General features: G+C 36.7%; 2 protein-coding genes across 2 annotated transcripts; both read left to right on the forward strand.

The window, feature by feature from the left end:
• Window positions 1–252: 252 nt before the first annotated feature.
• On the forward strand, window positions 253–5,431 carry LOC132552104 (solute carrier family 22 member 6-like). Its single transcript, XM_060216248.1, has 4 exons — window positions 253–397; window positions 785–913; window positions 1,349–1,560; window positions 5,183–5,431. The coding sequence occupies exons 1-4, from the start codon at window positions 253–255 to the stop codon at window positions 5,429–5,431; spliced, it is 735 nt and encodes a 244-aa protein (XP_060072231.1).
• Window positions 5,432–5,794: 363 nt separating this feature from the next.
• Window positions 5,795–14,303, forward strand: LOC132552101 (organic cation transporter protein-like). The gene is made up of 7 exons (XM_060216245.1): window positions 5,795–5,988; window positions 6,266–6,583; window positions 7,453–7,587; window positions 9,839–9,924; window positions 10,709–10,826; window positions 11,779–11,851; window positions 14,124–14,303. The coding sequence occupies exons 1-7, from the start codon at window positions 5,795–5,797 to the stop codon at window positions 14,301–14,303; spliced, it is 1,104 nt and encodes a 367-aa protein (XP_060072228.1).
• Window positions 14,304–15,828: the final 1,525 nt, after the last annotated feature.

The raw sequence follows: 15,828 nt of genomic DNA on the forward strand, positions 1-15,828 counted from the left end.
GATGACTGTCCCTGGTTCCAGACTGCTATACACGCTTTCTGGCTACAGTTGGACACACCTCATGGCAAGAATCAAAACCAATCGGCCTGTTGTTTCATAAAATATTCTAATTCACATTTAATTTTTGATTTATTGCGATAAAACGTGTTTCAGTGACAATAGGATTCATAGACACGTATCTAGACACGAAATACATTCCGTGTCATAAACATACATCGTCACTAGAATTTGTGTTTTCCCTGGCCCAAGACGATGACTACAAACGAAGGTATTCTTGTATTGTCACTAGAATTTGTGTTTTCCCCGGCCCAAGACGATGACTACAAACGAAGGTATTCTTGTATTGTCACTAGAAATCTGTGTTTTCCCCGGCCCAAGACTATGACTACAAACGAAGGTATTCTTGTATTGTCACTAGAAATTTGTGTTTTCCCCGGCCCAAGACTATGACTCTGAACGAAGCCCCCCCCCCTCCCCTCCACCGCTCCCCATCCCCCCCCCCCCCCGTTGCACACACACACACTCTCTCTCTCTCTCTCTCTCTCTCTCTCTCTCTCTCTCTCTCTCTCTCTCTCTCTCTCTCTCTCTCTCTCTCTCTCTCTCTCTCTCTCTCTCTCTCTCTCTCTCTCTCTCTCTCTCTCTCTCTCTCTCTCTCTCTCTCTCTCTCTCTCTCTCTCTCTCTCTCTCTCTCTCTCTCTCTCTCTCTCTCTCTCCACACTTCATTTGAAGTTAACGTTATGTTGTAAACAATTTCACACCCATGTTTTACCATTTCTGTTTGTAGGACATGTTGACCTCGATGACGTTTGGCGAGGACTTGGTATCTTTGGAAAGTACCAGAGGACTCAGGCTGCCCTGCTACTACTGACACTACTACCGGAAGCGATACAACTCGTGGTTGTTGTATTTATTGGTAAAAGTTTTCAAATTACCAGCAACATTTGATGTATATGTAAATGTTTGTGAATAATGGCAACATTTGTTGTATGAGTAAATTTCTGTGGATAAATTTGTGCAAGTTCACATTAAAACAATAAAGAAAATTCTGACATATCAACAGAACCTTCAAATTCAAAATCGATGAAACTAGAGCAGATAAAAAGACATAATAGCATGACGACCTTTACAAATAAGTTTGCTGTGTGCAGTACGTCATCACCCTATTGCACCGTAAGAGGTGTTCATAGTGATAAGTTTTCACCACGTGACCGTGACGTGACCTTTGACCTACATTTGAAAGTAAAAACAACAATAATACCACAAAGAAATTTATCAAATCTATCTATTGTAAAATTAATTAGAATTTGTGCCAAATATATCTATTAGCATTTTATTATTATTTTCATAGGATTTCGTCCACCTTTCCACTGTGCCAATGTCTCCCCCGAACAGGCTGCTTTGTATACCGACAGGTACAGTAACACGTCTGTACAATTGTCTTACCATGAGTGTCAGATCGATTTGGTAAAAAATGGCACAAACACGACGCTTCTCACACTCTCACCGTGTCCGGCCGGATACACATACGGGTTAGAGAAGGACCGGACATTCGTGACAGAGGTATGCTATTCCAGACATCAACAGACTATGCTATTCCAGACATTCACAGACTATGCTATTCCAGACATTCACAGACTATGCTATTCCAGACATTCACTCATTTTGTTATTCCAGACATTCACAGACTATGCTATTCCAGACATCAACAGACTATGTTATTCCAGACTTTCACAGGCTATGTTATTCCAGACATTCACTCACTATGCTATTCAATACATTCATAGACTATGTTATTCCAGACATTCACAGACTGTTATTCCAGACATTCACAGACTATATTATTCCAGACATTCACAGACTATGTTATTCCAGACATTCACAGACTATGTTATTCCAGACATTCACAGACTGTTATTCCAGACATTCACTCACTATGTTATTCCAGACTTTCACAGGCTATGTTATTCCAGACATTCACTCACTATGCTATTCAATACATTCATAGACTATGTTATTCCAGACATTCACAGACTATACTATTCCAGACATTCACTCATTTTGTTATTCCAGACATTCACAGACTGTTATTCCAGACATTCACAGACTATGCTATTCCAGACATTCACAGACTATGTTATTCCAGACATTCACAGACTATGTTATTCCAGACTTTCACAGGCTATGTTATTCCAGACATTCACAGACTATGCTATTCCAGACATTCACAGACTATGCTATTCCAGACATTCCCAGACTGTTATTCCAGACATTCACAGACTATGTTATTCCAGACATTCACAGACTATGTTATTCCAGACATTCACAGACTATGCTATTCCAGACATTCCCAGACTGTTATTCCAGACATTCACAGACTATGCTATTCCAGACATTCACAGACTATGTTATTCCAGACATTCACAGACTATGTTATTCCAGACATTCACAGACTATGTTATTCCAGACATTCACAGATTATGTTATTCCAGACATTCACAGACTATGTTATTCCAGACATTCACAGACTATGTTATTCCAGACATTCACAGATTATGTTATTCCAGACATTCACAGACTATGTTATTCCAGACATTCACAGACTGTTATTCCAGACATTCACAGACTATGCTATTCCAGACATTCACTCATTTTGATATTCCAGACATTCACAGACTGTTATTCCAGACATTCACAGACTATGCTATTCCAGACATTCACAGACTATGTTATTCCAGACATTCACAGACTATGTTATTCCAGACTTTCACAGGCTATGTTATTCCAGACATTCACAGACTATGCTATTCCAGACATTCCCAGACTGTTATTCCAGACATTCACAGACTATGTTATTCCAGACATTCACAGACTATGTTATTCCAGACATTCACAGACTATGCTATTCCAGACATTCACAGACTGTTATTCCAGACATTCACAGACTATGCTATTCCAGACATTCACAGACTATGTTATTCCAGACATTCACAGACTATGTTATTCCAGACATTCACAGACTATGTTATTCCAGACATTCACAGACTATGTTATTCCAGACATTCACTCACTATGTTATTCCAGACATTCACAGACTATGTTATTCCAGACATTCACAGATTATGTTATTCCAGACATTCACAGACTATGTTATTCCAGACATTCACAGACTGTTATTCCAGACATTCACAGACTATGCTATTCCAGACATTCACTCATTTTGATATTCCAGACATTCACAGACTGTTATTCCAGACATTCACAGACTATGCTATTCCAGACATTCACAGACTATGTTATTCCAGACATTCACAGACTATGTTATTCCAGACTTTCACAGGCTATGTTATTCCAGACATTCACAGACTATGCTATTCCAGACATTCACAGACTGTTATTCCAGACATTCACAGACTATGTTATTCCAGACATTCACAGACTATGTTATTCCAGACATTCACAGACTATGCTATTCCAGACATTCACAGACTATGTTATTCCAGACATTCACTCACTATGCTATTCCAGACATTCACAGACTATGCTATTCCAGACATTCACAGACTATGTTATTCCAGACATTCACAGACTATGTTATTCCAGACTTTCACAGACTATGTTATTCCAGACATTCACAGACTATGCTATTCCAGACATTCACAGACTATGCTATTCCAGACATTCACAGACTATGCTATTCCAGACATTCACTCATTTTGTTATTCCAGACATTCACAGACTGTTATTCCAGACATTCACAGACTATGTTATTCCAGACATTCACAGACTATGCTATTCCAGACATTCACAGACTGTGTTATTCCAGACATTCACAGACTATGCTATTCCAGACATTCACAGACTGTGTTATTCCAGACTTTCACAGGCTATGTTATTCCAGACATTCACAGACTATGTTATTCCAGACATTCACAGACTATGTTATTCCAGACATTCACAGACTATGCTATTCCAGACATTCACAGACTGTTATTCCAGACATTCACAGACTATGCTATTCCAGACATTCACAGACTATGTTATTCCAGACATTCACAGACTATGTTATTCCAAACATTCACATACTATGTTATTCCAGACATTCACTCACTATGTTATTCCAGACATTCACAGACTATGTTATTCCAGACGTTCACTCACTATGTTATTCCAGACATTCACAGACTATGTTATTCCAGACATTCACAGACTATGTTATTCCAGACATTCACAGACTATGTTATTCCAGACATTCACAGACTATGTTATTCTAGACATTCACATACTATGTTATTCAAGACATTCACTCACTATGTTATTCCAGACATTCACAGACTATGTTATTCCAGACATTCACAGACTATGTTATTCCAGACATTCACTCACTATGTTATTCCAGACATTCACAGACTATGCTATTCCAGACATTCACAGACTGTGTTATTCCAGACATTAACAGACTATGTTATTCCAGACATTCACAGACTATGTTATTCTAGACATTCACATACTATGTTATTCCAGACATTCACTCACTATGTTATTCCAGACATTCACAGACTATGTTATTCAAGACATTCACTCACTATGTTATTCCAGACATTCACAGACTATGTTATTCCAGACATTCACTCACTATGCTATTCCAGACATTCACAGACTATGTTATTCCACACATTCACTCACTATGTTATTCCAGACATTCACAGACTATGCTATTCCAGACATTCACTCACTATGTTATTCCAGACATTCACTCACTATGTTATTCCAGACATTCACAGACTATGCTATTCCAGACATTCAGAGACTATGTCATTCCAGACATTCACAGACTATGCTATTCCAGACATTCACTCACTATGCTATTCCAGACATTCACAGACTATTTTATTCAATACATTCACAGACTATGTTATTCCAGACATTCACAGACTATGTTATTCCAGACATTCACAGACTATGTTATTCCAGACATTCACAGACTGTTATTCCAGACATTCACAGACTATGTTATTCCAGACATTCACAGACTATGTTATTCCAGACTTTATTCCCGTGATAAATAAGCTTTATATTATTCCATGATATTTTTTGCGATTTTATTCGACTCTCGACAACAATCTTTCACTTTATTAAAAAATTAATGAAAAATAAATTTAAACCTGACTGCTATACTTGGCAGTATGACTTGGTGTGTGACGGGGCGGAGAGAGCTGAACTCTCCCAGACCTTACTGATAGTTGGGCAGATGATAGGTGCGTGCGTCCTCCCTCAGTGTGCCGACAAGTTCGGAAGGAAGAAAATCCTTGTCCTGTCCAATATCGGCTTACTGGTCGCAGGACTCGGAGGCTGTTTCCTTCCAACTTTCACTGGGTTTGCGATAATGAGATTTCTCATAGGAATTTTCCAACAAGTGAGTTGTATTTATTAAACTTTTAATTCTTATAAATACGTATTATAATCCTGGTGTTACCGATTGTTGATTTCCACTTCCTGTCTCGCCCTAAATCTTTAATGGAAAAAATATGAATCAATTATAGAACAAAGAAGCTTAAACATCCTTGTTTAAAGTATATGGCTTAAAACATGGCAACCATGGTGACAGAAACTAATTAGTATTTGTAATCAACCTATCAGAAACTTCACTTTAAATTCTTTTGAAATATTGATGTTTTGTGAGATGTGAATACTGATTGTTATTTTATCTATGTAGAACTTTTTCTCCCAATTTTGTTGTTCCCAAGCTACCCATACATATAAAAGTTCCGTTGGGGTGTTTTAATAGGGTTTGGCGATGGTCATGCCTGCAATGTTTCTGGAAATGTGCCCGGCAGAAGTAAGGTACTTGGTGGAAGTTTGCTCGTTGTGTGCGTGGACAACCTCCATGGTGATCGTGGCGCCTGTAGCCTATTTCCTGCAGGACCTCTCCTGGCGGTATCTGTACTTGATTCTCACGCTCACATCCGCATACAGTATCTTCGGATACTGGTGAGTACTATCATACACACAAATGACACCCTTTATTTCTACAAAAGGCCTGTGGTTTGATACAAATGTTTCATAAGAGTTGAAAATGTTATACTTAAAAACGTTGATAATTGACTTTGAAATAGCCACACAAAAAAGAGAGCGATGAATTGTACATTGATAATAAAATCATTTGTTGCAAAATGGATAGTATCTGTTGTTTCCTCGACGAAAATATCTTATCGTACTTTTAAAATCTGAAAATGAGTTTAACTTAATGAAATGGTCCTTTTTATAGGATTTATCACGAATCAGTCCGATGGCTTCTTGCTAATGGCAGAATTAACGAAGCAAAGGCAATTTTACAAAAGGCTGCAAGGATGAACAAGGTAGATGAAGCACCTATCTTACGTATAGTTGATCAGGTTATAGCCAGGGAGTTAAAGGTTAATGACACTGACGACGACGATATCGACAACGACATTAGCATGAAAGCCTTGTCATCGAGAGAGAATGACGCCAAAACTACCGACAGCAAGTCACCAAACTACACCATTTTAACACTGTTCAGGAAGCGCCGGATAGCAAGCATAACTACCATTATGATTATTGTATGGTAGGTTTATGTGTTTCGTGTAAATTCACCAGACGTTTTGTTTATGCCTGATACAGATACGGAACTCTAATGTAATATAACTTTTTTTCAATAACGAAACCGAGTGTAATGCCATTGTAGACTTGTACTAAAGTTGACGAGAGGTATTGACCAACATCCTGACTGATTCCAATGTGTCTCTTTCGGCAATAAGGTCATCACGATTGACTAAGTCTTCCAAAATGTTTATTATGTCATTACTTTCAAATTTAGTGTATAGTATCATTATTTATTTTTAACGCGGAGCTACCTGTCGAAATTTCACATCATGACGGTATTTATGAATACGGCAACAAGGGGGGATCACTCTTACGGAGATAGAATATCTTTCCACGTTTTAATTCAAAGTACAACATTTCAAATCTGTGATCCATAGCTGTAACAATGAACCATTTGACTTGATAACAATGGGTCGTTTTTAACATTAAATTTGATCGGTTAGTATCACGTTAATTAAATATATATGAAAAAAAGTCAACCTACCTCTTAAAAAAACACTTTTGTTTAATTTTCAAAATTACGTCAGTTTTTTGTGCAAATCATTTGATCAAATCAAATTAGAGACACAAGAAAATTACAAACAATAACAGAAATCTTACAGAAAAGTCTTTTTATCCATAATTCTTTTTTTTAATTTCAGTACAAAGGCATCGCAAGGGGAGATAATCCCATTACTGGGGGACAATTTTTTTTAATACGGAAAATACATCCAACTCAAACTTCAAATAAATAACCATTTTTGTATAAAAAAAAAAAACATGTACCATAATATCTTTAAAATGTGAAACAATTGAAGTGGATGTGTTTTGAATTCCTTTCGTTTCCCACAGGACAGTCGATAGCTTGACGTATTACGGATTAATCCTTTCCTCAGCATCTTTGCCTGTGGATCGCTTCCTGAGTTTCTTTCTGCTGACAATCGCGGAATATCCTGTAGTGTTTTTCGAATACACGTTGATGAATCGGTATGGTCAAACATTCATCACAAGATATACATTTCCTGAACATTAATTCTTAAAGAAAAAATCAATATGGATGTATTGATGAATACGTATTAAAATGTAGTAATTTATGTGCTAACAACTCTTGGAATGATGTGTTTAAATCTTGGTACGAATTGAATAATTCAAGAATTCAAGACATTAGGGAACCTGAGGAAAGATCACTGTTAACCCAAAATATCTTGTATAATAAAATATTACTATTGCAGGTAAATCAGTCTTCTATCAATCATGGTATAAATCAGGAAAACACACTCATTCTGATCAAGATTACAGATAACGTTTCCTTATATATATTCGAAGAGCTTTCAGAAAAAAAACCGACTTCACACAAATTGTCTTCAAGTTCATAGATTAATATCTGCTAGTCGCAAATATCTGCCAGATCCTTTATCAATATATTTGAAACCAGTTATTCGCCCTTTCTTAACTCCAAATATATAGACCTTTCTGCAAAATGCTTGTGGATTCAAATTTTTCCACAACATTCTTAATCAAAATAATATCATAGCTGCTGGTTAAAATGGTAGGAATAGTTCTTGTTTGGTGAAAGAGAATGAAATAAAATTGATACAATTCCTTATAAATTCACAAGAAATAGTAAACTTTAATGGCTTCTGAATATCACACCACATTCTTACCACAAAATCTAAACTATCTAAAGAAGATGCAGTTGCTAGTCCACTGTGTTCCTTTTGTAATTCAGAAAGGGAAACTATAAATTACTTAATGTGGGAATACCAGGAAGTACAAAATCTTCTACAATGTTTAGAAACACCCCTACATGCTCTTTATATACCGTTTTCAATCAACAAACAATCCTTCCTATTCAGGTTTATAAATAATAGATGTCGTCATTTTACTGCTGATGATATAACCGTTTTTATCATTAAACAATATATCTACATGTCTTAATAAGTCTTTAAAAAATCAATGTTTTAGTCAACAACGTGAAAGATTACTATACAGAAGTATTTAACAAATAGTAAAAAAAGACTTTTTGAAAGAAAAATTTAGAAATACATGGAGTAAACGGGAAAACCTATTTAACATGATATCTAAATATTTTCACCTAATTGTCCTTAACATTCCTCAAGTAAAGCAGCCAGCAAAACCACCCCACATCTCACATCTCCAATCCTCTTCTCATCTCCCCTTTCCTCTAGGTTAGCAATGTCTAATATTGCTCTACCCTTTTTTTACTTTCATTTCTCTACATAATAGATTCTGTGATATGTAAGTATGTAAATGAAGTATGATGTAAGATAATTTGATATATTCAATGTGTTTATTGTATATAACTATGTAAGAGTATTTATGTATATATATGTAAATCGTTACATGGTTGATACTGGGAATTGATTTTTTTGTGTTATAATGTAAATACAAAACAAAAAATAAAAAAAATAAATCATCATCATATTTGATTTGATAATACCATCACTGTCAGACTGTTACCCTGATTTGATAGTACTGTCATTGTCAGACTGTTACCCTGATTTGATAGTACTGTCACTGTCAGACTGTTACCCTGATTTGATAGTACTGTCACTGTCAGACTGTTACCCTGATTTGATAGTACTGTCATTGTCAGTCTGAAACCCTGATTTGATAGTACCGTCATTGTCAGACTGTTACCATGATTTGATAGTACTGTCACTGTCAGACTGTTACCCTGATTTGATAGTTCTGTCACTGTCAGACTGTTACCCTGGTTTGATAGTACTGTCACTGTCAGACTGTAACCCTGATTTGATGGTAGTCACTGTCAGACTGTAACCCTGATTTGATAGTACTGTCACTGTCAGACTGTTACCCTGATTTGATAGTTCTGTCACTATCAGACTGTAACCCTGATTTGATAGTACTGTCACTGTCAGACTGTAACCCTGATTTGATAGTACTGTCATTGTCAGACTGTAACCCTTATTTGATAGTACTGTCACTGTCAGACTATTACCCTGATTTGATAGTACTGTCACTGTCAGACTGTAAAACATTAAAGTAAATGTTTGTAAGGTGGTTGACTATCAAACTTGGTAACTTAATATTTTTCTTTTATTCTGAACTTACTCATTCATGTAAAGTTTTAAATCCCGTCTCACTCGGATCCCTCAACCTCCCTTTATTCCGGTTAATATACATCAGCTAAGTCACGTGATTTTCCCCTATTGTGCCATCTTGTATTTTACTTATTGTTATAATCTTTTTGCAGAATTGGACGAAAACGATTTTGTATCATATTCCACGCCATAGCCGCTATTTCATTGCTAGCAGGGACAGTAGCGAACTATTTCTCAGGTACGAACAGATCTATAAACAATTTTATGGAAATAAGATTATTTTGATAGATGTTCATTTAACCATTTAGTATCATGATAAAAATATTGTGTATTTGTATAAAACAATGTAAATACTTCCCGTATGTTACCTGTAATTACATCCAGTCTGTTACCTGTAATTACATCTCGTCTGCTACCTGTAATTATAGCCAGTCTGTTACCTGTAATTACATCCAGTCTGTTACCTGTAATTACATTCAGTCTGTTACATGTAATTACATCCAGTCTGTTACCTGTAATTACAGTAAGTCTGTTACCTGTTATTACATCCAGTCTGTTACCTGTAATTATAGCCAGTCTGTTACCTGTAATTACATCCAGTCTGTTACCTGTAATTATAGCCAGTCTGTTACCTGTTATTACATCCAGTCTGTTACATGTAATTACATCCAGTCTGTTACATGTAATTACATCCAGCCTGTTAGCTGCTATTACATCCAGTCTGTTACCTGTTATTACATCCAGTCTGTTACATGTAATTACATCCAGTCTGTTACCTGTAATTACATTCAATATGTTACATGTAATTACATCCAGTCTGTTACATGTAATTACATCCAGTCTGTTACCTGCAATTACAGTAAATCTGTTTCATGTCATTATAGCCAGTCTGTTACCTGTAATAATACTTTTGAGAAATCTATTGATGTTAGATTAATTAATCAACTTATATACATGTATAAAACTTGATAAATGAATATATAGACAGCTCATCTGTTCTGTTCTGGGAATTTTTTTTCCAGATTCACCAGGGGCTAATATACCTATCATGGTGTTCTTTTTCCTTGGCAAACTTGGAATTACAGGATCGTTCAGTTGTTTGTTTCTCTATACACCTGAGATATTCCCGACCAACCTCAGGTAAAACATTCTACATTTGAACCTATTCATGATTTTGAAGGCGTTAGAACATGTAAATTTTCCGTTATTCAAGCTTTACACTATATGTCTCTTTATATTTCCATCAGTACCACATGCCTTGTAGATACTTTTTTACCAATAAAACAGTTTGATAGATTAGATAACATACTGTACTCTAACATAATTGATGGCCGTGTGGATTCAATCCACGAAGGAGGAGTCCATAAAATGATGAGTAATTGACGATCGTTTTAGGTAATAACAATTGTTATAGAGGACCACCTTCATTGCTTTCTTCAAATAAATGGAATCCTTTGAAAAGGTCAGCAAAAAACAATATAATACAGAGAGAAATCAATATATAACAGTCAGAAATCAATATATAACAGTCAGAAATCAATATATAATAGTCAGAAATCAATGTATAACAGTCAGAAATCAATATATAACTGTCAGAAATCAATGTATAACAGTCAGAAATCAATATCTAACAGTCAGAAATCAATATATAACAGTCAGAAATCAATATCTAACAGTCAGAAATCAATATCTAACAGTCAGAAATCAATATATAACTGTCAGAAATCAATATATAACAGTCAGAAATCAATATCTAACAGTCAGAAATCAATATATAACTGTCAGAAATCAATATATAACAGCCAGAAATCAATATATAACAGTCAGAAATCAATATATATAACAGCTAGGAATCATAAAATACAGTCAGGAATATATGAAATACAGCCATGAATCAATATAAAACAGTCAGGAATCAATATTATATGGCGTGTTGTTCGTTTTGTTCTGGTTTTTAAATGCTTTTCGGTTTTGGTGAATATCTTTTCCAGAAATCTGGACCATAACTGTAAAATGTAAAAATAAAAAAAAACAAATCATAAATGTTTTGGTCTGATCAATGCCAATTAGAAACATCAGTTTTTGTCTACAGGACGGTTGGTATGGGGTTGCCCTCCGCGGCAGGACGAATAGGCGGTATGCTGGCGCCGTTTGCAGGTCCCCTGGTAAATCCATATCGTATTTTATACACAGTAATCATACAATACAAGCATTAAAATACATTGTTAGGGAATTTATGGTCGATATAAATTAAAGATCTTAGTACATGTTTGTCATCTATCATGCATGCTGCTGTTTTATTTATAATTGTACAAAAGACACGCAAGTGAATAGCATATTTTAATACAAATATAGAGTTAGAGACGGCATCATACAGCTGTTTCGTCCTTCTATGTCTATTTTATGATGCTGTATCACACAGCTCTTTCGTCCTTCTAGGACTCCTTAGTGGTGCTGTATCACACAGCTCTTTCGTCCTTCTATGTCTATTTAATATTGCTGTACCACACAGCTCTTTCGTCCTTCTAGGACTCCTTAGTGGTGCTGTATCATACAGCTCTTTCGTCCTTCTATGTCTGTTTAATATTGCTGTACCACACAGCTCTTTCGTCCTTCTAGGACTCCTTAGTGATGCTGTATCACACAGCTCTTTCGTCCTTCTATGTCTATTTAACATTGCTGTACCACACAGCTCTTTCGTCCTTCTAGGACTCCTTAGTGGTGCTGTATCACACAGCTCTTTCGTCCTTCTATGTCTATTTAGTGATGCTGTATCACACAGCTGTTTCGTCCTTCTAGGACTCCTTAGTGATGCTGTATCACACAGCTGTTTCGTCCTTCTATGTCTATTTTATGATGCTGTATCACACAGCTGTTTCGTCCTTCTAAGACTCCTTAGTGGTGCTGTATAACACAGCTCTTTCGTCCTTCTATGTCTATTTAATGATGCTGTATCATACAGCTGTTTCATCCTTCTAAAACTCCTTAGTAATGCTGCATCATACAGCATACAGCTGTTTCGTCCTTCTAGGACTCCTTAGTGTTGCTGCATCATACAGGTGTTTCGTCCTTCTAGGACTCCTTGTTGATGCTGCATTATACAACTGTTTCGTCCTTCTAGGACTCCTTAGTGATGCTGTATCACACAGCTCTTTCGTCCTTCTATGTCTATTTAACATTGCTGTACCACACAGCTCTTTCGTCCTTCTAGGACTCCTTAGTGGTGCTGTATCACACAGCTCTTTCGTCCTTCTATGTCTGTTTAATATTGCTGTACCACACAGCTCTTTCGTCCTTCTAGGACTCCTTAGTGATGCTGTATCACACAGCTCTTTCGTCCTTCTATGTCTATTTAACATTGCTGTACCACACAGCTCTTTCGTCCTTCTAGGACTCCTTAGTGGTGCTGTATCACACAGCTCTTTCGTCCTTCTATGTCTATTTAGTGATGCTGTATCACACAGCTGTTTCATCCTTCTAGGAATCCTTAGTGGTGCTGTATCATACAGCTGTTTCGTCCTTCTATGTCTATTTAATGATGCTGTATCACAGCTGTTTCGTCCTTCTAGGACTCCTTAATGATGCTGCATCATACAGCTGTTTCGTCCCTCTAGGACTCCTTAGTGATGCTGCATCATACAGCTGTTTCATCCTTCTAAAACTCCTTAGTAATGCTGCATCATACAGCATACAGCTGTTTCGTCCTTCTAGGACTCCTTAGTGTTGCTGCATCATACAGGTGTTTCGTCCTTCTAGGACTCCTTGTTGATGCTGCATTATACAACTGTTTCGTCATTCTAGGTATCCTTAGTGATGCTGCATCATACAGCTGTTTCGTCCTTCTTGGACTCCTTAGTGATGCTGCATCATACAGGTGTTTCGTCCTTCTAGGACTCCTTAGTGATGCTGTATCACACAGCTGTTTCGTCCTTCTAGGACTCCTTAGTGATTCTGTATCACACAGCTGTTTCGTCCTTGGTGTGTTTTACCTTGTGTCTTAGTAAAGATGTGGAGAAAGTATGGCAGATTATGAAAATGGTATGGTTGTTAACATATTGAAAGAAATTTCCACAATAAATAATCTTTATTATTTTCAATACCAAATGGTTGGTTTTGCTGAACCGTAACTATAAGTTTGGACAATCACCAACAGCAATGCCCACAAAATGAAGTGTCATAATGGTCACACTGAAGCTGTCATTATACACTTACTTTTGATTTGAAACTTGATTTGTACAACGTCACAACCACCAGATTTAAAGATAGGCAATCATTATTATCCGAAACCCTTTTTGTATTTCATAATTAATCATTATTTACATTCCAATAGGATACGTTATCATAAATGACACGAAAACAATCAACTGATTTTTTATCTGATAGAAACTACAATGCGTGTGGTATCTATAAATCGCAGCCATATTGTTTTGTTTGCAGACTGAGCAGGTAAGATGGGCTCCTGGTGCAATATTTGGTTGTCTGTGTTTGATCGTTACCTTAATCCTTCCTCTGCTTCCGGAGACGAGAGGGCACGAGCTCCCTACCCTAGTGGAGGATTTAGAGGATTGGTATAAAGCCCACACCAGAACCAGATTCAGAAAAAGAAGAAATCGCTAGCAGTGTCAGACATCAACTGCTGTGTTCTATCTATAGCCCACTTTATGGTATAACCAGATCGGATATGTGATAGATTTGTAGGAAAGTCAGTCTAATATAACCACTACAATAACTGCTGACAACAAACCCTTTATCATTCACACCATAGTCTGAACCACTACAATAACTGCTGACAACAAACCCTTTATCATTCACACCATAGACTGAACCACTACAATAACTGCTGACAACAAACCCTTTATCATTCACACCATAGTCTGAACCACTACAATAACTGCTGACAACAAACCCTTTATCATTCACACCATAGTCTGAACCACTACAATAACTGCTGACAACAAACCTTTATCATTCACACCATAGACTGAACCACTACAATAACTGCTGACAGCAAACCCTTTATCATTCACACCATAGACTGAACAACTACAATAACTGCTGACAACAAACCCTTTATCATTCACACCATAGTCTGAACCACTACAATAACTGCTGACAACAAACCCTTTATCATTCACACCATAGACTGAACAACTACAATAACTGCTGACAACAAACCCTTTATCATTCACACCATAGACTGAACAACTACAATAACTGCTGACAACAAACCCTTTATCATTCACACCATAGACTGAACCACTACAATAACTGCTGACAACAAACCCTTTATCATTCACACCATAGACTGAACAACTACAATAACTGCTTGCAAACCATAGTTAAGTCTACCAAAGGTTAGTCCGATAAACACAACCATAATCACAAACTCCATGTGTCAGACGTAAGTTTGAAAATGTGCGCGCGATTAAGGTCAGTTTTTGGTGGATAAATCGAAGGTATTCAAAACGTGTCCAGACAGCATTCAGTTGGTCAAAAATGTTTGTGATGAGGAAGAGCTTCAAAGTCCTGCGTTTTGTAACACAAGTAATGTTCTGCCGTTATTTCATTTTCTAAATTGTTCCGACAAAAATGTTTATGAATAAAGCTATCAGATATTCATGTATTTGTTGGTTTATATGTAATAACCAGAAGTGCAATCAACCTCGATTTTAAACAAAACTATTGGCATCCTCCACACTCCAGGGATTACCATCACTTTTGCTCTCTGCACCCCTGGATCATGTTATGACCAAATTGAAGGCTCCGTGTGTGACACCTTGTTGTATGCACACTTTGTGGAACATGTCTTCATTGGGGTAATTATTTTTTTAACATTCAAATGTAGGTTTAAGGTCACGGTCAAGGTCACATGGTCAAAAATACCAGCAGAAATGTCTTGTCACAAGGAACACACATGTCAGATATGAAATCCCTACCTCGTACGTTGCAATATTTATGGTTGAAGTTGAACAGACAATCAGACAGCACAACAACAATATGCCCCCGATCTTTCGATCCCGTGGCATAAAAATCTAGCAGGAGTGAAATCTGTGTAATAGACAGAAACCAGATTATGTTGTAGTCTCTGATAATGAAAGGAAAATGTGGTATTCTGTAGTAAAGAGGGGACAAATAAAGATGA

Source organism: Ylistrum balloti, unplaced genomic scaffold, assembly GCF_031769215.1.
Source record: "Ylistrum balloti isolate Yb309-2 unplaced genomic scaffold, AGI_CSIRO_Ybal_v1 Utg370236, whole genome shotgun sequence".
NCBI classification, from domain to species: Eukaryota; Metazoa; Mollusca; class Bivalvia; order Pectinida; family Pectinidae; genus Ylistrum; species Ylistrum balloti.

Bases quoted from the DNA above. Each gene is read 5' to 3' on its own strand.
- LOC132552101 (XM_060216245.1), top strand. From the start codon at position 5,795: ATGGTCATGCCTGCAATGTTTCTGGAAATGTGCCCGGCAGAAGTAAGG. The intron at 7,588-9,838 runs GTATGGTCAAAC...ATCTTTTTGCAG, and splicing joins GAATACACGTTGATGAATCG to AATTGGACGAAAACGATTTT. The intron at 10,827-11,778 runs GTAAAACATTCT...TTTTGTCTACAG, and splicing joins ATATTCCCGACCAACCTCAG to GACGGTTGGTATGGGGTTGC.
- LOC132552104 (XM_060216248.1), top strand. From the start codon at position 253: ATGACTACAAACGAAGGTATTCTTGTATTGTCACTAGAATTTGTGTTT. The intron at 914-1,348 runs GTAAAAGTTTTC...TTATTTTCATAG, and splicing joins CGTGGTTGTTGTATTTATTG to GATTTCGTCCACCTTTCCAC. The intron at 1,561-5,182 runs GTATGCTATTCC...TATACTTGGCAG, and splicing joins ACCGGACATTCGTGACAGAG to TATGACTTGGTGTGTGACGG.